This window comes from Dromaius novaehollandiae, chromosome 3 (assembly GCF_036370855.1).
Source record: "Dromaius novaehollandiae isolate bDroNov1 chromosome 3, bDroNov1.hap1, whole genome shotgun sequence".
NCBI classification, from domain to species: Eukaryota; Metazoa; Chordata; class Aves; order Casuariiformes; family Dromaiidae; genus Dromaius; species Dromaius novaehollandiae.
Genome location: NC_088100.1, coordinates 30,012,839 through 30,037,077, shown reverse-complemented (window position 1 = coordinate 30,037,077; position 24,239 = coordinate 30,012,839). Strand labels below are relative to the sequence as shown.

Sequence of the window (24,239 nt, the reverse complement as noted above, 5' to 3'; positions counted from 1 at the left end):
TACACAGACTATTTGTTTTAAATCATAGTGATATGCAAAAATACAGAAAATGCCCTGTTTTCTTTCTAGGTAATATCATTTCGGTAATACAAGCAATCATACAAAGAAAATAATGTAAAAGCTATTAAGTAATAAGTATCAAGTTGAAACAATGATTCCTCTCTAACCAGCATATTGATACCCAATTTTTATTTTAAAAGTGGGTAGGCACATTAGGAAATACGTGAGCTGAAATTATAGACATCTAGTCCATTCAAATTCATAACAGTAAGGGGCTCTTCATAAAGCAGACTTGCAGTTGTAGTGGCCCTGCTACTCAGGTGCACAGAGATTTATAAAACCAAACCAAAAAAATTCAGCAGACTTCTTGGGCAAGACACTTTCCATATTAGATATCACAAACTCTTCAGCTTTTAAGTGGCTAATACAAGATGGTCAACTAGGACCCTTCTATAGTCAGTAGTGGGGAAATAAGCACTTTCAGAGTGTTTTCATTCCGTTCTTTTAGAGATTTGTCTTGGAATGAGGTGAACTACAAGTGGGGCATTCCTCTCCATTAGCTAAAAGGGAAGATAAGGTGATCAGAGTTACTTTCCAACTTTCGTATGGATAAATGAGATAACACGCCTTTTGACCAAGAGATTCCTGTAATTGATACTAAAATTCTGAATCTGTACTGTCCTGGAGGAAGTGCCTCAAGCATAAACAACTGTTAATTTTCTTTTTTTTTTTCTCTTTGGCACTTAGTGCTGTAGCAACATTTTTGAGCAGAATAAACTTTCATACCCATGTGGAATTTGATAATAAACTAGTAATTGAAGAGATTTTTTTTTGAAGTGATTGAGGTGTTCAGAAGATTTGCATTTTAAGTGAATCGCTAAATAGCAACACAGAGCCATGCCACTGATCTACACTAAGTCCCTGGAGGGGGACAGCTTGGGGATACTGTGACACAGGAAGCACAGTCTTTTTGGATCAAAAAGAACTGTGTATAAACAGCGTAAATTCTGTACCAACGTCTTAAGTTATGCAGTAGTTTCCATGTTCTAGCGCCACAGACTAGAGTAGAGCAAGAGAATGACTAAGTAATGTGTACATTAGCAAAGAGGATTTCTGCACTACTTGGCAAAAGCAGGTGCAAAATCTGAACAGAGAAACAGGTGGGATTTCAAATATTAAGTTAGTTTTTGTTTTATAATGAAAGACATATGAGAAAAGAAGTACGGGATTTTAAATCGAATCCTCTTGGTAGAATACTTAGGAGAGGTGGATGGTTTACATCACAAAAGTGATTTCCAATGTGTGAATATACAGTTCATCCGATGTAAAAGGAGACGTTTTGCTTCTGGTAAGAACTAGAGTACATAACAAAGATTTGTTTTTTCTTACACAGTCTCAAACATAATCTTGTTCCCTAGTAAGTAAAAATTGAGGGCTCTTTTAATTTTTGTCTTAGATATAAGCAGTATCAAGTGTAGATACTGTCTTTATTCAGCGTCTTGCCAATTCTCTCTTGATTATGAGATGTAGCTGTTGCACTTAAAGAATTAGGGGGATGGTAAATAATTCCAAACTGACAGGGATTAATTGTAAAGTTTACTATGCCATTTTCTGTTGTGGACATCACTTACAATCATTCTGAATTTCTAAGATGTCTGAAGGCATTCAATTGAACAGTGATACCAGGCAGATTGTTTGGCAGTCCCTTCAGGTCCCTTTGCAGGGAAAGGGCCTTTTAAAAACTAGACCTCTAGAGCTGATTTTGGGTCCTGTTGACTCTGGAAGTGTCAACACCATTCCATGAATGTGAGAAGAGCTATTGCTGTTTTATGTTTGTGATGCGAAATCCGAGTCTGTCTCTACTTGTCTCACCTTACTTTAGTGCAAACCTAAGCATAAAGCTGGCAGGGACCCCTACATGCTAAACTAATTGTCTTGCTGTTGCAGATTGCCAGATGCTATAACCACTTTGCATAAACTTCCACATGAGTTCTGATAATCTTGTGTTTTCTTTTTCACAATTTCAAAAATGCCATTCATATTCCTCTTTAGATTGCAGTTCTTAGCACTTACTTTCCTCTCAGCTTCCAATAGTGTCTTTGCTCCTGTTAGTTCTTACTCCTTGTTTCACCTCTTATCTGTCTTTTACAGGCTAGGCTCCTTTCCTGTGTTTTCCTCATCGTTACTTGCTTCTGTCAATCACAGTAACTTCCTAGTTTCTTATCTGGCACACATGTATGTGTTTGTGGGTGAATATTTTCTTCCAGCATCTTCTCTACTCCATACATGTCTTTGGATCAATTCTAAATACGACCAGTGTTTCCAGCTTTTGTTGTCCTCAGATCTTCTTTCCTGAGATCTTTTGGAAAAACTTCACGTATAAATATGGGCCTTCATAATGTAATCAAATACTGTGTATTTCTCTCAGTTTCTCCAAAAGCAAAGTCTCTGTCTTGCCATCTTAATTGTCTGCATTACCTTGATAGCAACATCTTTACCTATTTTGCCTTTATTTTTTAACTTCAAAAATAGAGGAGTATGGATAACTGTTCCTTTTTCGACAGCTCTGATTGCTAGTTAACTAGTGTTTTAAGCCATTTATCTCATTCAGCCATGTCCTCCCAGTTAGCTTTGCCATTAACTTTCTGTTTAATTCTATGTCATGATAAAAAGTGGGAAATCTTCCCAAAATCCTTGTTTCAAAAGCCTCTATCCCAACCACAATGTATTTTCTTCAGATTCCAAACTGCATTTAAACCAAGGACAAGTATTAATCAAGTAATAGACAAACAAATATATTTACTTGGAAGCAGCAAGAATTTGCTTTTTCATCACCACAGAAAAATCCCATACAGTTTGTTATTTTGGAAGATGTCCTGTCTTTGCATGCGTGATTCTTATCTTCATGATTCATGCAAAATCCTTGCTACAGATTATTTGTGTGAAGGCTTCCTTTTGCACTGTAGGTTCTTCTGCACAGGAAATTATTCTATAGTGGTTACACCAGATAATTCTGAATATGAACTTAATTTTTCAGCATAGAAATTACTTTAAATGTATATTTTGAAATGAATTACCCACACAGAGCTATTCAAACACACCTATGAGTTTGAATCTTCCCCATCCACTGAGCTGCCAGTTCACACATTAAAATGTTATCAGATAAGAATTTTGCATTTATATCTTGCAAGTGACTACATCACATTCAAAGCAGGAGGGGCGTTCTGGGACTCCTTTTAGCGTATAATTTGTGAATCATCTATTTTAGGTTTTGAGTTGTAGAATTCTCTCATAGGCTACATGTCATAAATGATATCTATCAAATTTTCTGATCCTGTTTTTAATCAGTTTCATTTGTGTGACCTTCAAAACATCACTGAGTTTTATGTGGCATGACATTGCTCTGTAGCATTATTAATGATTCATTCCTTATTTATATTTTAAATATTCATGTCAACGTCTGTTTTCATAGTGCTTATTACATTAGCAGACCCTAGACCACTGTGACTCATAAAGGAAAAAGAAAATGTGATGCTGTATTCACCTATCTTACACCTCCTTTGTTAGGCATCATTCAGGAAGTTAATACTGTGAATGATAAAAAAGTGTTTTCACTGAATGACTTTGTTGCTGTTTTGCTGCTGTGCATGTCTTCATAAACTCACAAGTGAGGTGGGGATAGAATGCAGCCTGGCACATGAGGCAGCCTGTGGGCGCCTGCTACTCAACAAACAATGATGAAGGAGGTAGAAATAACACTCACCACCTTCTTAATTGAGTGCTTTAGTATTTTATTCATAAGACACCCCCACATTTTTACTGCGAAGTCATTTAGCAGAAGGAAAAGCAGGAAGATACAGAAGACTGTACTCGGTACTCTATGTAAGACATAGTAGAGAGAGTCGCTCTGAACTTCACCAGAACAGGCTGCTACATTATTTCACAACACCATGGCTTCCCCTTTTTAGGAGCAATGACACCAACCTTATTTGTAAAGACAGCTTGGTAAGGCACTAGTGTGAATATTATTCACATTTAGAAGTACAGCTGCAGTCTGGACTGTTTTCAGATCCCACATGTCCAAGGTATAAAGATACATGCAGCTGACATACCTGCCCGGTATTAGTTTGGGGACCGTTCAGAGAGAGAACGTACATAGCGGTGACCTGAACAAGGCATACTGAAGGCAAAGACGTGCATTTGACCAATTAAATTGCAGCATTGGCCAACCTCCTTGGGCAAATTTGGGCTTCTGCAAAGTTGCAACTGCAGTAAATACAATGTATTTACTTATAAATACACAGAATATAAAACTGAGTTGCCATTCTATGTGATCTGTGTGCCCTTTCTAGGTAAAAGTAATTACTATAAATTGTTAGGAACAAACATAGCTACTGTGCAAGCCTTACAATAACATCCTGATACAGTATTTCACTTGCACCTGGGGGAGAGATTGTTTTTGGGGCGAGAGTAGTTTTAATCTTGGAACTCCATCAGAATTTCTCCAGAAACAGGAGGAAGCACACTCTTTTGAGAGTCCTTCTCACCAAATCTCCTGATTATCACTTCTCCAATATCAGGGCTGTGCTAAGCAAATTTGAGCTGAATTGCTAAATCAAAATGTTGGATCTGTGCCTAACACAAGAATAAATTATTCAGAGAGAATTCTATTATCCTTCTACTCAGATGGCATACATGCATTCTTATTACAAGTAAATGCATAGAATACAGATCATTATTGTAAAGTCTCACTTTCAGACACCACCAAATAGTCGGGTAGTCTGTGCATCTTTTCACAGTGATTTTTTTTTTTTTGGGGGGGGGGGGGTGTGCATTAGAAAAAAACAAAACTACCATAAAGAAAAATTTAGAATTCCATCTATTCCACTGGTGGATTTGGCCAGATGGAAATATTGTTTTGTTCTGGATTTCACAGTATTCTTTTTATTTTCTAGTCAGAAAATAGTCTTGCTTAAGTGACTGATTTGGCATTGTGGGGGGAAAAGAGGATGATTACTGACCTGTTTTTTCCTGCATTATAAAAAGAATTAAAACCATGTGCTTTCAGTGTGCAGTTCTTATAATGAATTGAAAGATTTTGATTATTGTGCTATTCCTGTCTTTATTATTTGTTCTGAATAATGTGGAGATAACTGCCTTCTGGAGTAGCCTACAATACTATAAAGGATATTTTTAAAGCCATACTATGTACATGCTGTGACCATTGGTACTGGCTGTGATCTTTAAAATAGCTGAAGTTAAAATTAGTTCAGCTCTGTTTGTTCGACATCTAGTTGTAAGAGACTGAAAAAAGCAAGTTTCTCATGAGTTTGGGGGGGAGGGAGCAAGATTTAAAATTGTCTCAGTTCTTTGCAGTCTACATATGTGTGAACAACTGTAGGTAAATGCTTATTTTTAAATGTATAGTAATCAACTAATTAATCAACTCATTCAATGGGGGTTTTTTTATGTTAATGATTTAGATTTTTTTAAGTTAATTTTTCCCCTCCCAAAGGATTTAGAAAAGTGTGTTTTAAATATATATAAAAAATAGATATTTAATAATACCTGCCTATATATTTATCAATATGTATACAATTAAAATTATGACTAACCCTGAAAATGATCTACTGTTATCTTTGGATATATACAAGTTACACGCCCATTTTTTGTCAGTGTCCAAATACTGCAAATAATTTAAAAAAATGTAGTATGTGCAGTCTGTGGGTGTGGATATATACTTTTTAAAATATTATGCATTAGAAAAAAGATGAGTAAAAAAGATACTGTATTTTAAGCTGTAGCTTAAACTTACAAACTAGGACTACATGCCTTGAAGAGAAAAACCACCATATATAGATGGAGAAAGGCCTTTTACAACATGAAGTGATACAAGTAAACATGGTAAAACAAAGTGTAAGCCAAGAAGAGAGATTCCAAGGTCTAATTTATGGTTCCTGGGCCTGAATTGTTGTTCAGTATTGGAATTGTGGGATAGGTGCTCTGAAGAAGTGAGCTAACTCCTGTTTGTTTGCAAGATATTTATACATAGATATGCACGTTTGTGTATGCACTTGTGCATGCGTGCGCGCGCGCGCACACACACACTCACACACACACACACACACTCACACACACACACACACACACACACACACACACACGTCTTGTTTTCCTGAACATAGGAGAAAAAAGGCAGGATATGTGTGTACGTATTTACTTATATGCAGACATATAGTAGCATATACAAGCATCTTTCCAGTTCATACTCTGCCAAAAGAAGCTATTTTTTCTCCACTTGTAGGTGTTTGTTCTAGCTCTGTGGTTCTATCATATGCAAAATTTTAGAAATCAATGCCCCAGGCCTTGTACCTGTGTCAGACTTGGTGAAATCCTGGTTTTTTGTTTTTTTTTTTTTTTAATCTCTGGGTGAATTCGTACTTACTGGGTAATTTAAAGTTGAAGTTCCATTGTTTCAGCTGTTTCATTCACAGTCTCCTCTTCTGCATTAGCCAGTTCCTGTTTACCCAATGCTTTTCTTTTACCTGTAATATCATGTCTCTTTAGCTGTCCTGATAACACTAAATTGTATAAAAATTAAATGAACACATGTATGGGGTCAGCATACAGTAGAATTAGAACCCTTAATTCCAGTTACTTTATATTAAGGGTCGCAACTGAAAAGAATCAGATATAATAGCTGATAATATTCATTTTCTTGTAGTTTTCTTATTCATTTTCTTGTAGTAGATTGGCTTTTATAATACTTAATATTTAAAGACAGAAAAATAATTAATGACTTACTTACAAAAAACTGTGCTTGAATTTTATAGTGGTTTTGATAATGTTGTAAGCAAAACGCATATAAAGAAACATAATAAACCGAAACCAGTCCATTATTATTACAAGCACCACAGAGCATAATACCTTTCATAAAAGGAACGAGAATCATTTTTAATTTTTTAAAAAGGAGTTTTCTGTGCACTTCCCATATATTAGGTCTCTGTTACAGAACGTTGCTATTTATATGATTAAGAATCTCTGGATTTCAGTCTGTGTGGTATTCATGGATACCTTACACCTATCTGGTTTCTAAAGATCTGTGCTGTTCACATATATCCTTTTTGGAAAATCATTTGAAAAATGTATTGTGTAAGAAAATCGGGTACATATTGATTTTTTGTTGTTTGTTTCCAATTGTATTTTATAACTCCTGATCAGAATGGAGAACTGAAAAATAAGAGAAAATGCAGGCAATTGTCCCTTTACAGGGTGAGCAGAGAGGGTAAGCACAGGTCTCACTGTACGCAGCCAAAAGGGGTACACATTCTCATGTGAACTACAGACTGACTTTTCAGCCTAAAGGAGTTAAAAATCAAAACATGGATCAACAGACCTGACTGATGCATGTGTAGGAAAAGGAAAGCTATGCAATAATGGTGGGAAAAGGGAAGGAACTTCATGTTTTCTGGCATCTGCATTTCTCTCTTTAAGGGAGCTGACTTGTATGTGCGCATTTGTGCATGTGCACATTGGGTACATTTAGACTGGCAATATAGATATTGTGAGCAGTACAGATGCAGTGAGATATTTTAGGAGCTCTAAAATTGCTATGTTTTTCTTTTGGAAGAATCTTGCAGTGTATTCAAATCTGTATCTCTTGTGTAAGCATGACACAGGAATAGTAACAAGGGTTTATTCATAACTATTGTTTTTCTTTGCTTGAGAGCCGCTTATGGGCTCCATTGGAAACAGTTCTGGATGTTAACCATGTTTTATTGTTATATAGCATGCCACATTAGAGAACATTTCAACTTTGAGAGAAAAACATAACTATAATTCTCTGCTAGTCATGCAACACAGAATTCTGACAGAATAAAACACAGGTTCACTATAACTGTGGGTACATTAGGTGGAACCAAAGGTGAGACACATCACAGTGTAAGAGCATTGCATCTGCAATAGAAATAGAAATAATGGATAAAAATCACTGCTCTGTTCTCTCTTGAAGGTACTTCAGTTGAAAAGACAAAGTAAAACATATAGAAGAACATGATACTCATTTGAAAATAAACTAAAACCTTTAAAATACTGATTACAAATAGAAAGAAAATGAAATAAGTTACTGTGTTTACAGGAATAAAGAATAAAACTTAAAAGTTACTTTGCTATGACTCTCTGGGACTCTGGAATGATTGGTCTCATTATCGAATGCAAGAGTCATTAACATGACTCATTAAATGCAAAACCTCAAAGTGCAATTTTCAGAGATAAGTTATAGAGACATAGCAATGTAAAAAAAGTGAAAGTTGAGGCATCTTCAGCATATAAAGAGTTGAAGAAAACAGTGCTACTTGCATAGACCACCTGAGACAGGAGACTCTACAAGAGGAAGAAAAAAGGCATCATACCACTTAATATTATCCGTTCACCCTGCTTTTAGATTCTGGCAGAGTTCACAAAACTGGGAAGGCATGAACTCTTTTAACAGGACAGAAAGCATGCTTCCACTGCAGTAAGTTACCCATTTCAATTTACAACCACTGTCTCTCATCCTCCTGCCGTGCATGACTAAACAGCCCGGTTCCATCTCCTCCATAACCCTCCCAGTTAATAACTGGCAGGCTGCTGTTGGGTAGCAGCCATCGAAGCCGTCTCATCTCCAAGCTAAACAAGCCCACCTCCCTCAGCCTTCCCTTACAGGGCATGGGCTCTAGTCCCCAAACTGTTCTGATGGAGGCAATATTTCATTTCAGAAAAAAAAATATTCAAACTGGCTTATATAACTTTTCTATTGAGGAGACAAATATTAGAGAGCAAGTTGGGTCATCAAAACTGTGCATACATATTGTTAGTACAGAGAAGGTAACACATGTCTGGAAAAACTGAATTCCCAATATCAAATATGATCTAGGTACAAACACAACTGTGGAGTAAAAAGAGTGAATGAGGCAAGTGGAAACAGCATTCAAGTGTTTGAAATGATTTAAAGGTATTAAGAGCACAGGTTGGATACACTGTAGTTTTGTTAAATTTTTAACTATAATTGACAAGAGTCATTGTTTGAAAATCTTCTCCAGGGTGTTGAATACTAATATTTTATTAAAGACATAAATTCCAGTTAGAAGTGGAACTCCCACTAAGCAGCTTTCACAGTAAGAGAGATTGCTTGCAAAAATCTCCTCCTCCCTTTTTTTTAATAGTCAACTTCATGATTAAGTAATGTTATTGAAATTTATTTTTTCTCCATGTATTTTCTACCTGCAAAGTGGTTCCTCAAAAAGTGAAGAAATAAGGCCAATGTTAGAGTTTCATAGTAATGTATCATTTGTGAGGTTGCCGCATGCCATCCTAATCAGAGGATGGAAGACTTACTTATAAATGAAGAATGAAATAACCAGATTCAAGATCATTGCGGAATTATTACCAGCTGCCCTTGACCTTTACATCATCCAACAGTTCTTCCTTGTCTGTGAGCAGCATCTTCTCTAGTTGGTCCATTAGTCACCTGCATCGGGAAATTGTCTCGGTACCACTTCAAGAAATCTCCTGGACTTCTTACGCCCAGCCATATTGTCCTTCTAGCAGATAACAGGGTATCTGTGAGTATGTGGGTCTGTTACTGTGAGGCTTCCTCTAGCTGGCTAAATAAGGCTTCGTTTGCCTCCTCCTCTTGATTTGTAGCAGGCACTTACTACACCATCACCCATTTTGGTCTGTACTCCAACCCTTACCCACAAGCTCTCAACTACTTCATCATTTGCCACAAGGCAATGCTCCATGCATTTGAGACACTCCTTTGCATAGAGTGCAGCCCCTTCTCCATGTCTGCCCACCTTACCTTTCCTGAAGAGCCTCTATCCCTCCACTGCAGCACTCCAGGCATGACAACTATCCTATCATGTCTCTGTAATCCCAGTGAGGTCATACCTCTGCATCTGTGCATGGACTTGTAATTCCTCCTGCTTGTTCTCCATATTGTATGCATTAGTATCCAGGCATTTGAAGTGGACCCCCCCCCCCCCCAGTCATGCTGCTTTACACGGGAACTGTGAGAGCTTTCCCTGCCATGCTGTTCCCCACATACAGCTGCCCTTATGCCCTCACTTCTCAGATTATGATAACCCTCACCCAGCATACCTAGTCTAAAGCCCTCCTCACTGGGTTAGCAAGCAAAGACACTCTTGTCCCTCCTGTCAGATGTATCCCATCCCTGCTCAGCAGCCGTCGCTCCTCAAAGAGGGTCCCATGGCCACAGAAGCCAAAGCTCTACCTGCAACACTAGCTACACAGCAAGCTGTTGACCTGCTGGCTGAGCCCACTGCTGGCTGAGCCTTTCCCCTTCAAGGGAAGGATTTAGAAGACACCAGCTGGGCTGCCAGACCATCCACCTGCATCCCCAGGGCTCTGCAGTTACTCTTGATATGCTTCTGGTTGCTCCGGCAGTGTTGTCAGTGATCACATGGATGAGAAGCAAAGGGTAACAGTGTGTGTGCTGGACAAACCCTGCCAGGCGCTCTGCACCCTCTCAGAGTCTGGCCCCTGACAAGCAACAAGCCCCCCAGACACCAGCTGGGGTTGGCAGATTGGGGCCTTCCAACCTGGCAGAAGGGAGTCTTCAATACCAGTATTACTCGCCTTTCCCCTTTTTGCAGACACAAGGTTTGGGCTCAGCCGGCTCTGAGGAATCCCCTGAAAGGTCTTGCTTGTCCTCAGCCATGCCCAGGGCACCATACTGTGAAGTTGCCAGTCTGCAGGTCCATCAGGGACCTTTCTCCTGTTGCCAGAGGTCATGAGCTGCCAGCCTTCCCCATCTGACTGCCACCCTCTAATCCGGTGTGACCATGGCCTCCAGCCAGTCCTCCTGCCTAGCTTTGTGCTGCTCAGCTTGTTGTCTCTGCATGCCTCCTGCACACACCCCTGTGGCTCTCCTCATTTTCCCAGGCGGTGCAGAGCCGGCCCACCTCTCCCCGCTCCTCCTCCTGCCGCGGACTCAATGCCGCCGCCCGGGCACCTGGAGAGCACCGGCCCTGCGCCCCACCCCAATGGCTCTGCTAATGGCTGCGCCGATGGCCGCGCGGCGCCGCTCCCACAGGGCACGCTACCGCAGCGCCCCGGCCTGGCCCGGCTGTGTGGCGGCCCGCTGCCTCTGGTCCCCACAGGAAATGGTGGCCGAGGGCAGGGGCCAAGGCCTGCCGACCCTAAGATGGCTTGGGGAGGGCGAGTGGGGGGACAGTTGTTCATCGGCAGATCGGCGGTGTGGGACGACTCGTTGCCTTAACAGTCGATTTTAGAACGGGAGGGGTGTGTTTTAAATGGTGCAGTGTGTTAACAGAGAGTGTTTGCATTTTGCGTATGTTTGCACTTACAGTTTTGGCCTCCCCACTAGATAACTCGCCGGAGATTGTGCTGGTGGATATGCAGTACGCTGGGCTGTGTGCTGTGGCTTAGGAAGGCACCGCGCTGTTACAGCTGGAAGCTACAGGGCTGTTCTAGGGGGAAGATTGCGCTTCACGTGCTGTTTCTATCAGTACCTGCTGTTGGCAGCTGCTGGAAGTAGCCCATCAGGCTCGATGGTTCAGTAGCTGACCCAGGGAAACAATCCTTCTTACAGTGCTTTCATTTCACTTTTCTAAAACTTTTTTCCACTTTAAATTCCCCAGGCTTAAACAAACATAACGTTCTTATGACCGCTGTCATATGCTGTTATAAGAAATCTCTTCTGTCTTTACTGAAAATAAATAAAATTTCAAATAAGAAAATAATTGTTCATATTTTTCATGGGAGTACTTCCCACAGGCAACTATGCTCTCTCTTTGAATGTTGTAAGATATTTCTAATTAAAACAATAGTAAAAGATGTGTCCACAAGAGGAAAAAATGATAGCTTTATCAGGTTTATAGTTTTATCTATGGTGTAACATAATAAAGAGAATAGCAGTAGAAAGAACAAAAGCATTTGTTACAGTCTTCTCTGTGCCTGAACCTGTGCAAGCTGCAGAGTGTGCATTAGACATAAATATCCAGAGACAGAAGCTTCATCATCCGAGCGGCTGAGGAGCATATTTAGAATGTTGATTATCTCCACCTGCTTTCAAAAAAAGAAGACTTAAAGCCTTCTAGCTTTCAAAGAGTTTTAAATTTGAAGCTTTCAATCCTGAAGCTCAGCCCATTGAAGCTCAGGCTGGAATTTAGGAAGTACACTAGATGCAGGCAAGGGTTAATGAAGATTGCCAGTCAGCTAGGTTGCAGACCTGTCCACACGTATGCTCACTGCTACGGCTGGGTCTCAGACCTTTTAACATTCCAACATTAATGTGAATTCTTGTAAACAATAGACAGTGGAGAGCTGTATATACACAGGGGGACAAGCTATAACTGAAAAGATTTTATAGGCCAAAGGGCTTTCCTGCTCCTTAGGAAAGCAAGTGTTAGACATTCAGAGTGAAAGATAAAATGCAGGGTTTTTTTGTTTTTTCTGAAAGGCTTGGGCTATGAGCGCTCTGCTTTAGGACAAATAATCTAGGAAGCCAGCTCCAGAGGTCAAATGAAAAAGCTGTGTGTAAGTGCAATAGATGGATTATAAGCAAAGCTTATGTTGTATAAAAATGGGTTGTGTATTGTTACAAATAATGTGAGAATCTTTATAGGAAAAATGACAAGGGTGTTTTTTGTTAATAGCTATTGTGTGAAGAAACGTAGCCATTTGTGTGATTCAAACAGCACATTTGCATTGGTTTCACAAAACCCTGGAGCTCACTAAATATTCTTGAGTGCTTTCTCTCATTAACTCTTTCCATATATATGGACATAGAGGACTGTTGCAATATTTTTACTACTGAGCTGCTTACTTTAAAAAGCTTTCTTGTTAGCAGCATTTCCCATAGGAAGCCAAACTGGACCCAAACCCTTGGAATAGTGGAGTGTATTGCCTTGCAAGGTAGCATCGCTTGAGGCCGTAGGAAGTTAAAAGGATGTCGGGGAGAGTAAAGCATGACGGTCATCTGCAGTGCTCTGCACGCTCAGTGTAATTATACATAGAAAACTGAAGGTAGACACCAACAGCTTTTGCTTGTTTGGTGTTTTTTGAAATTTAATAAAAGATCCAGTTCTGGCTTCAGGTACCAGAGTTAGAATATCGTTTCAGGAATCCTAAGTAAACTACTTTGTCCCCTCCCCCCCTCTTTTGTTTTCTCCCCACATGTTCAGATTTCTCTTCTCTTCCATATAGCGAGCTTTCTGGGTGGCCAGATGCTTTATGTGAGCAAAGCACCAAAGAACTGATATGACTTTGACCTGTCCTCACATACCCACTTAACTGTGTGTGCTGAACAATGCGAAAAACTGGGAAGGGAAAGAAGGAAATCAGGACTGCAGGAAAGAGATGCCTGTGCAGCTTTGCTGTCTTTCAGCCATGCTGAGCTCCTAACTGGAGTCAAGAAAAAGAGTTGGTTAGATGTCAGCATCTCAGCAGCGTGGGGAGAAGCTAGTGGGAAGAGCAAAACCACAGGGAGGGGCAATTTAGGGTGACTGGAATGAGGGAAAGGGTTAGTGCTCAGCAGAGAATTCAGGAAAACAAACGAGTAAGGGGTAAGGATTGGAGACAGTCCTCTAGGGCAGTATCTGCCCTTTCGTAGCAAAATTGTCCTCCCTGAAAAAAGAATTTTTATGTGCAAGTTTTGTATATTTTTGATTGTTTCTGACATTTACACATATGGGTGGATTTTTCAAAGCAGAATTTTGAAAGATTAAAAACATTTAAAATTATGAGATCATCTTTATCACATCACCATTCATTGATTAGTATTGCTTGACATTTTTGGTTTCTTTTACTGCATGCTGTATGTATATGTATATATGTGTGTGTGTGTGTGTGTATATATATATATATATATATATATATAAAATGTATATAACTGGTTTGTGGCTGTTTTTCTTTTCACCTCCTCATGGCAATTTGTTAACAAGAGCTCTGTGCAGGATTCGACTACAGTGACTCGAAACCTAACTTTGTAAATAGCTTATTAATAGGGCAATATTAATAGTGTGTAATTTATCTCATTATGACTGATGTTCAGAATTTAAACATTCATGGTTATGTATTTGCTGTTGTAGTTTGTGTTAGAACAGATGAAAATTTTATCTATTATGGAAAATAGAAATGTCATCCGTGACCTTCCAAGATACTCAAAATCATTGTTGTATAAATGATTCAGTGAAATTTGAGCCAAGCAGATAGAATCATCCACTTACTGTGTTATGCATTGTATCTAGGTTCATGTTGTTGCACTGTTTTTTTTTTTTTTTTTTTAACAAGATGGGTGAATTGTTAATATTTCTTTAAATTTATTTCAGTTGCATGAAGTCGGTCAAGGAAATAATTGTATACTGTGTCATTCTTCAAGTGAAACTAAAGCATATTTCTGCTTGTGCAAAAATTGAAATACCACAGTGGTGCTAAAATAAAATGACTGAACAACTAAAGTACTTCTCCCATGCTACAGGTGTGGAAGAGCACACTAATTTTTAATTCTTTATGAGAAGATATATGTACTGATCTGATGCTCAGTTTAAACACTGGCAAGTAAATAAATAAGAGGTGCATGAATATATGAATATTTGAGATGGGGCCAGGCTACTAACTTGTTGGCATCTGTGCATGAACAAGTACCTGTGTGCATGTTGAATATTCTCTTCTTGTAAAAACACAACATGAGAAAGGAAGGGAGGGAGGGAGGAAAGAAACACTTTTTAGGTGTACTTCTCTGTCATCTGATGTGTTTGCAACCATGTATTTCCATAGCTTTTCCATTTAAGTAGGAGTTGCATCTGACCTTGCCAGGTATGGCACAGAGTGCAGGAGACAATAGTGATCTAGACTAATAAAACAGACAAGCTAAGTGTAGTCAGAACGGAAATGTTCATGCTCTGACATTCACCCTAGCAAGCATTAACATCCTTTTGTTCATTTTGGACAGGAATGGTTGACGTATTTGATTAAGATGCCACTTTCATAATTAAGTTGCTGAATGTCTTCCTCTCTATACTTTGTGGTCATTTCTGCAAAGACAATTAGACTCATTCTTTAATGAATGTATTCATTCTTGCAGCAAAAAATATTTATTTGGATGTCTAACTTTGACAAAACTACTGTTGACTTAACATGGAGCCAAAGATTTCCTCAAAATGATACTTCTTAGCTGCTAGATATTTTCCAAATACCTTCACCAGAGTATTGGAAAAAACTCATCCTCATAGTTTTTCCTTTCAGGTATTGATCTTAGTTGCCTGGTTAATATAATTTGGCCTAAACCATTATGTCCAGTTGCAGAAACTCTCAGAGTTAGTCTTTTAAAGAAGAAAAGTAGCATAAATGTTCATATCCATAGCTGTTTGCTTGACAGATGTAAAAGAATAACCTGTATCTCTGCTAGCATTTGCAGAATAAGAAAGCAGTCTAGGGGAAGGAGAAAAAATGTCTTTGTACTCTTATTTTATTTCTCTTAAATTGCACTTACAGATTTCAGTTATACTCGCTATTATGGTGATTCCTACCTGGAATTTCAAGGCTTGCATCTGAACACACAAAACTTCATCCACTTGGAATTTAAGACCTATAATCCTCATGGACTCCTTCTGTATATTGAGCAGAGCCCAACAGTAGGGCGTTTTTTAATTCAGCTCTTCATCAAAAATGGCACCTTACAGGTAAGGCATCAAAATACTCTAATGGTGTGGAGGAGGAGAAAATAAAGTTTGGGCTTTTATAACAGTTTCAATAATTTTGTTCTGCTTCCTACCATAGAAGACAGTATTTGCTATTGAAGGTCTTGATAGTCTTTAAAATTTTAAGCAAAACGGTTGTCCAACTTGCCACCTGTTAGGGCAAAATCAGGTCTCATGGGATTAATATGTCTCACAATAGATGGTGCATGAGGAAAATTGAATCATATAATTGGAATGTCTAATACAAAATATACATCTTACAAGACAAAAATAAGGAACGTTGTTAGATTTTTTTCTTTGCAGCTGGTAGAAATTAAGGTGTTTTATTTTGCTTACAAGCCTGAACCTACTGAACCTCCTCTTGTGCAACTTTGTTAAAATTATAGTAAGGGAATTGTCTCTGGCACTGAGTGAATTTTGTCATAGAAAAATTTACTATGTGAGGGAAAAGAGTCTATGTTGTTATTATGTGGCTCTAAGTAGAAGCCTTTTACTTAATCTAACAATTCATCCTTAGTTCCACAGGGTCACAAAACCCACTTGTTTGGCTTTTCTGGACAAACTAAATAGGCATACATTTGTTTACAAACATAAAGGAGTGGAGTGTATATTGCAATATATGTCTACCTCTGGCAAATTATTTTTTCCTTCCTGAAGAAAAGATAAAGCTTGGAGTAGTGAGGAGACTGATAGATAGTGAAGAGGTTCTAAAAAGATATTTAAAAGAGAAGCTACTTTCAAAAGAGAAGCTACTTTTCTTATAATGCATCTTCCTTTTTGCTGTTAGAAATTCCCAAAAGTTTGGCTCTAATATTCTTCTGCAAGGATTGTGGAATGACTGTTAGGAACAGTATTTTTCAGTTATATTGGTCTTCATGTTGTAAAGAACATGATCATACATAAAAGGTATATAAATTGCATATGAATGGAAAAAGAAAAATCAGCCTGTATTTTGTGACATAGTGATTTCTGTGTTTTGTTATATTATGATTATCCAGACAAATGAGATTAGTCGGGGCAGGAAGTTATCTAAGGTTGAGAAAATGTTGATGGCTTTAAGTCCATCTTACTTGTATTCGTGGTAAAGTAATGATGCAGAAAAATATTTTTCTAACATATCATAAGCATCATAAAATATGAAAGTGCTTTAATTGACAAAAATCTATTCTGATATCCCAGTGTGCCATGTTAAAACTAATTGAATTCACTTACACATTCGCAAAACTGGTCGATTAAATGTAGATTTAAAACACAATGAACAAATGGTTCTAAGCTCACAATCAAGCTACAATTACAAGTAGACAAACCATGAAATCAAGTGCTTGTTCACATTAGTATAAGAAATTAAATGGTGTTCCTAAATGTTCAAGTTTGCATGCTACATTACGTGTTTGGAAGTGTAAGGAGGCCATAAAATGGTAAGTAAAATTCACCTGTGGCCAATGTTAATTTCAGCTGGGTCGCAGATGGGCAGCTTCTTTGCAGATCAGGCCCATAGTGTCTGATTGTACAATATACAAAGATGAGAGCATTTTCGTGCAGGCTAGGAAACGTATGTGTGTTTCTGTATTTCTGGACTTTCTGATCCAGCTCCCCAAAGTAACATTAATTTTCCATGATATACATGCTATGTTCCAGTTTTATGAGATCATTTGCTATTTTTAAATTCAGGTTTCTAAGCCTGTAGCAGTTTAATTATTACAAATTATGTAATAAGAATATTTTTCGCACTCTGTAGTACCAGTTTTTATGTGATGAAGCAGCAGAAGTCAGAAACATCAATACTACTGCCAGAGTGGATGATGGACACTCGTATAAAGTGCAAATTAGGTAAGTTTATATTTTTAGTATTGTCTGTATTTATAATTGCCTGGAAGATCATCTAGGTTGGACGGTTGGTAAATTCCAGTGATATTACATCTCCTTAGCTATGAGATGTAACTAACTTTGTGCAGAGAAATCGTATTATGGCAATTTGGGCTATGACACATCTTGGGAAAAAATGTTTGAAACTGTAGTATTGTTAGACAGTGTTCGTTGCTTCAGTGATGTGCTTAAAGGAAATAATTTGTTTTCATTGGTATGATCTATACATAGCAAACATCAGCATGTGCACAGGGAAGCTATTGTGCATTAGTTCCAAGCTACTTACTCCAGGAAAAAGTTGAATTCCCAACAACAAAAATGTGACAAATGGAAAAATCCTGGGATATAGATGGATAGGCAGAAGCAGTACCATGGCTCCTTTCTTTTCCTGAGTTGCAACTCATAATAGGATATGTTACTCCTGTAAAAGAAACAGTAATTGCAACTGAAGCAGGATAAAATGAAAGGAAAATGAGGTAGGTAGCAGGTTTCTCAGGCTCTTTGTTTCCAAATGATGTTTGTTTCCTTTCATGACAATGTAATAGGAAAGGAGAATGTATGTTTCAGAATTAGATATAAGTGCTTATTATTACTGGAAACCGTATGAAGGCTGACCATAGCAATTACATGTGGATATCTAACAGGAAATCAGAAGGGAAAAGCACCTGGTTTTGTCTGGAAATAGATGGCAGAAAACCTAGGTGCACCAGGCCTTGTAACCAAACTTGGTGATTCCTTTGTATTGTGAAGCTAAAAAAAAAAAAATCTTAATTATCTACCAAAACTGGCTGTACTTAGTTTTGCATACAAGACATCTGTGCCACCAAAAATCAGTGTCCTGAGTTGCAGAGTGTTACAAGTAAAGAGCAAAGACAGGTGAGAAGAAGAAAGAAAGAAAGAAAAATGAGTCAGGTTTTGGTTTAGCTGGGATTTCTAGAACAGAGCTGTCTAAACATAATCCAGACGTGAACTGTATATTACCAGAGTGCACTAGTCTTGTCAATAAATTAAATTAGGAAGCTGAATTGCTAATAAGAAGTGGATCCTTTTCAAATACTTGTGAAAAAAAAAAAATCTTTGTGAAGGGGCAACCAAGCAACTGTAGGTACATAGATGTATCTAATGACCAAGTATCAATGCTGTTGGAGTCTGTGACAAAAGTGTCCACAAACACCTCACAGAATTGTCGTGAGCTAAAACATTAAACAGAATGTTACATTTTATATCAAGTTTTAGTATGTAAATGGGGCAGTGCTAGCATCGGGAAGTCCTATTAAAGGTTGTTTGCTTGTTTTGTTTTTTCCTGTTTGCTCCTACACTTTATTACTGCTGTGGAAACACAGTACAACATAGTTGCTCTTAATTTGAGAGTATGTTCCTGCTGGGAATGGATTTGTTTCTCTTTCATAACAAGATATATTCTTGAGATGTCTTATTTTCTTGTTTATATTCCAGAAGTGTATTTCAAAGTGTCCTTGGATATTTTATTTTTAGGAGTAACAGTTTATTCCTTTTTTTATTTACTAAGCCTAAGACCTAAATCACAGTTGAAGGGCTAGTGATTATTACAAAGCGAAAAGAATTGAAGGTATTGCAAGCATCTGAAGCAGTCTCTAAGCAATATCTAAGGGTTAAATTCTCAGTCTGGATGCTGTTCTAGAAGCAAAAACTTGACGTTTTGATCAGGATATAGAAGGCTTTGTGCATTCTTCCCCTCTGGAATGCTGTTACCCTATGCTTTCATTCTCAGTACTGTGAGCCATTGTAAAAGGACATAAAGATTTGATCTGATCAGTTATGTCTGCTTTGGGGTACATCTGAACCAGGGTTGATCACTAAGGATGTCCTACTGCAAGCTAGCAAGCATCTAACCCATCAATTTAAGGACTGCTTGGACAACACTCTTATGCTATTCTCTAATGTTAATGTGCATCACACCTGGTCTCTCGCCATCAGTGGAACTTCTGAAATATCACAGAGACCGCACTGCCCCTTCATATATCTGGGCAGTCACCCTAGAATATCAGGGCACCTGCAGGGACTTCCCTAGTCTCACTTTTTCAATCGGAGGACTATATAAAGGCATGGAAGTACTTGAAGCCAGCACAACTCTAAGTGCATGGAACGTGACAACGTGAGTTGAAACAACCTTTATATGACCCCTACTATTGCCACCCCAACCCTGTTCACCTCCCATGGCAACTGGAAAGTCAGGACAACTGGCAATGCCTCAGCTATAGCAAAAAATATAAAAATGGGCAGTATGATAAAGCCTAAAAGTAGTAATAATTTTTGGATACAAAACATTTTCCCTGCAGAGGCATGCTGCTCAACTTGTCTTCCCCTCAGTCTGCCTCTATTCTCATCCCCTGAACCTCCAGTTAGAATAGTGGCCCAGCACAGGTGCTAACAAAAAATTTTCACTCACAAGTTCTGGCAGATTAATAAATAAGCTGGTCATAGTATGAATGTTTGAGGACCTGGCCAGGTGGACACCAAGATATTGTGGGGCACTAAGGACATACGGTACATATGGATCACAGAAAACTGAGGTGTTGCAGGCTGGCAGCTTTTGCAGACAGCCTAACACTGTGTAGAGGTAGTCACTGAAAGCTACTGAAACTTAGGAACCTGTTTCTGTGGTAATTCTGAACATGAACATGTGAATAAAGTATTGTTATTCTTTGCAATGGAAAACTGAAGGGAAAGGAAGATAAAAATTCTGCATTACTTCCCTTGAAGCTTGCTTTTCTCTGAATTGCAAGCCCTTCTCATAAATGCTGTGGGTTTCCCAAAATACACATTGAAGATGCCTACCCACTCACTCTGTGCCATCCCTCACATCTCTTAGTATGCTCTGAGTTCTCCCTTTTTCTCCTTCACACTCACTGTTTTTTGGGGGGGGAGGTGGTGGGGTTTTTTTGGGGTTTTTTTTTTTTTTTTTGCTGTTTCTTTCTTTGGAGTATTCCATCATGCACATCTTCCCAAACCCAGTAATTTTCCATTTTTCCCTTTGGTGATCTTAGGAGTCACGTAGGAATTCTGTTTTGAAGTTCAAATAAGTGATAGGGAAAATCATTCTTCAGACACAGTTGAGTCCTCTTTTTCATTTGAGAGGAGATATGCTTCTCATAAAGGAACACAATTTTCTCTAGAGCATTGTGTAATTGGGACATATAATTTTTAGTCATTTAGCTAGTTTAATCCATCAGGATACTACTGTTATTCCTTTCTTGTGCATTTTAGGAAAGAATTAAGATCCTGAAATTAACGAAAGTTGGAATGCCTGAAGCCTCAGAGCTGTCAGAGACTTTGAGAAAAGCATGTTTCACCTGGAGCTGGAGTATTAAAACTGCCATATCATTGCCATTACTCAGAACTGCATTATCTGTCCTTATCTGAGTGCACTTATCTTATGGATTTTTTTCCCTTAACTCCATCCAGCAGAAAAGAACTTGAATCTTCAGACCAGTCCATGTCAATAGCTGGAGAGCAGAGCAGTTCCATTTCTATTGCCAGTGCTCCTTGTGAGCCTAAAAAGAAAGGAAGGACAGAAGGACGGATGGAAGGCAGGCAGGCAGCCAGGAAGGGGGGGCGGGAAGAGGCATCTTCTTTCGTTTACAGAGAATGGTGATTATTTCAGGACAGCTCAGGTCCTAAAATAAAATCAGGTCCTGATTTTCACTGTTGAAACAGAAGGAAGGCAAACCATTAATGAGGTTCAGAATATATAATGAGCTGTTGTCAATTAATCGCTCCACTACCTTTAACAGATTGGAAATGGTTTTAGAAGTTGTTTTAGGATTTAAAATCTATATGGTACAGATGTCAAAAGGGTTAGGTTAGAAGTTGCTTCTTATTTTCATCTAATGCTTCTTCACATGTACTTGAATTAATTATGCAAATGTATTTTCTGTAGTGGTAAGTGTAATACCCTACTTTTTATCTATTATCAGTTAAATGTATATTATTGATAAGTAACTTGATAAGGTCAGTCTGTAAAGATACATGTTTTCTGAAGCTAACATTTAGTTTGATCAACTGTGGTGTAATATGCCATAGTAAATCTTACAATGACTTGGGTGAAAACTTTCAGTGGCTTATTCAGCATTTGTCTAGAGCTTTGGAAACATTATTTAATCCTCACAGAACTGACCTTCACTGAGATGAAGAAGTCAAGTTTCGAACAATGTTATCTGGGAAGTTGGCAAAGTCAGAATGAGAATGTAGAAGTTACTGAATATTATAACACAGTATATATGAGCAGTGTGGATTTTTCTTTGTTCTGCAGATGTTAAGAATTACGAACAGACATCATGGGTAATAAAAAAGCTATAGCGTTGTACTAGCTTGCTGAAAGAAACTATTCATTCTCATCACTTAAGATATTCCTGGTTGTTTCAAGCACCACTCTGTGTGGCCCTGTGATGGAAAGATTTTTGTCTGCCAAATTCACTAAAACCAATGCATTTCAATTACTGAAGATCAGCCATCTGCGAAAAATATAGTGCCTCTATAATCTCGGTTACCTAAAAGAAATAGAATTAAAAGTAGTGTTGTGTAATACATATTGAAGTACAGTGAAAATTAGACTGTGATAATATCTTCCTTTTCTACTTACAGGGGAACATTTTACTGCTTCCTTTAGCCCATATAAATCATTTTTGTTGTGAATAAAGGAAATGTCATACATTTTAATGTTTGCTAATAAACATGTACATATTACTGTCAGAGAATACACTGTACTGTCATAGTTCATCAGAATATTCATGCCGAAAATAGAATGGCAGCATTGCTGTAAATCTCTTTTTCACAATGATGGGATAGTGCGGCTACAATAACTTTACCAATTTAATAAAATTGGATACAATAAGAAGACAGGATTTTCATCACAAATCTTGGATAGGTTGATAATTTTGGATAGAATATAACTTTTTTCCTCAGAGTAATCTTTATTCACTGAGTAATTGTTATAGTGATGGCTATTAAAGGCATTGCCAAGTTTTGTCTCAGAGCAATGACTGAGAGCTTTGTTTTATATGTAAACTAGTGCAGTTATTTACAAAGTCTAAATTTTAATGAAAGTCATTGCAGCTGTTTTATTTATATATCTGACTGTATGTCTTTTGTTTTTTGGGTTTTTTTTTTAAAGAATGCAACTAGTGAAGTGAAAGAGCTACATGGCAAACTTTGATATGGACAGGATTCCACAGGGATTATATTTTTGCAGGGCACTGTGGAGTGAAGGCAATTTTTAAAAGACTCAGGCCTCAGGCACTTTACATTTTTCTTCTTCTTGTGAAGATATAGTTACCTCACTGGCACCACAGGAGATGTTCTACCACAATCTTCTTATTCAAGCCTTTATAAACTGCCTTCATTAGCTATGTAAGATTTATGTTCTTCAATCTGTGCATCAAAACAAATTGATAAAAAGTAGCATACATTGCAGAAACAAAACAAATTGATAAAGTAGCATACATTGCAGAAACAGGCCAAACTGCAGCTGTGATATTAGAAACTTGTCCTTTTCTTGGGCCACTGTGCTCCATTTGAACAAGAATCATTTCAGTACTGGTAATAATAAGCAAAAGTGTCTTCATTTCCTTGATTAAATAAACTTTTAATTTTACTTTTTCTCTCAGATCACAATTGGCAATTGCTTTAGCAAATCTCGCTGCCTATGAATTGATTATGCAGTAGACTTCAACAATACAACTTCTTTCTTTAAAGTGAATCTAGCCAGTTTGAGGTTTTTATTTAATCAACTTTGTACTGTTTTGATTAGAAAACTGCTGCAGATGCTGCATCAATCTGGAACCAGTCTGCAAAATATGGCAGTCTATTTATATAAAGAGTGCATTATTCTTTTCTAGTAACTCAGAATGTTTGTCATTTGAGTTTTTCCCTGGTTAACTATAGGGCTTTTGGTGATTGATTGTCTTGGTTTTGAGGTGTAGATGTTTTCTACCTTCTCTACTCAGAAGCAAGCTTTCTTTCATCATGCCATAATACAACAGGTTCAGACAGCAAATACGCTAACTCTGGAGCCTGTATTTTACTTGTTTATTAATAGTTTTCTACGAAGGCCCAAGATAATATATGTGATACAAAATATGTTGTATTTATTATCCTTCAGAATATGCTACAATGTCCTAGAGTTTTCTGGTAAAATAAGCACATGATAAATGGTTAAGGGAAAGCTATAGACAGTTAGGCTAGAGGAGTCAGCTTCTTATTTTTTTGAGCTGGGGATGCTTCTGTGTTTACTTTCATTTTTATCATAAATTCGTCTTTTTGTTGTAGTACAAAGGTGCTGAACATCGGCCTTGATTTCTAATGTAACAGCATACAGGTGAAGGAACCATCCATCCATTGTTTCATGTGCCATGTGAATGCAATATATTCTACTTAATGGAAACTTGCTTAATGGGCCATCTCCTAAGAAACCACAAGATATTAATGGCAGTGGCTTCCGCTTAATTAGAGAAGTGCACTCAGTATTTATATAACGCCATAAGAACTGTGTTCTTGGCATAAGATAGATAGGTTCATGCTATTTTCGTTTTCTACCACCGCCACTCCCACAGCAGCTATCAGTAGACCTGCACCTGCTGTAGGACATCTGTTGAAGCACTTGGGCTTACC

General features: G+C 38.0%; 1 protein-coding gene across 1 annotated transcript in view; it reads left to right on the top strand.

Annotated features, from left to right (window-relative positions):
• The window catches only part of EYS (eyes shut homolog), a 909,330-nt gene that overhangs the window by 598,066 nt on the left and 287,025 nt on the right, over positions 1 to 24,239 (top strand). Inside the window, exons 32-33 of the mRNA XM_064508633.1 lie at positions 15,520 to 15,707; positions 17,464 to 17,555. Of these exons, the coding sequence (XP_064364703.1) occupies positions 15,520 to 15,707; positions 17,464 to 17,555 (280 nt within the window). The remainder of the gene's footprint in view (positions 1 to 15,519; positions 15,708 to 17,463; positions 17,556 to 24,239) is intronic.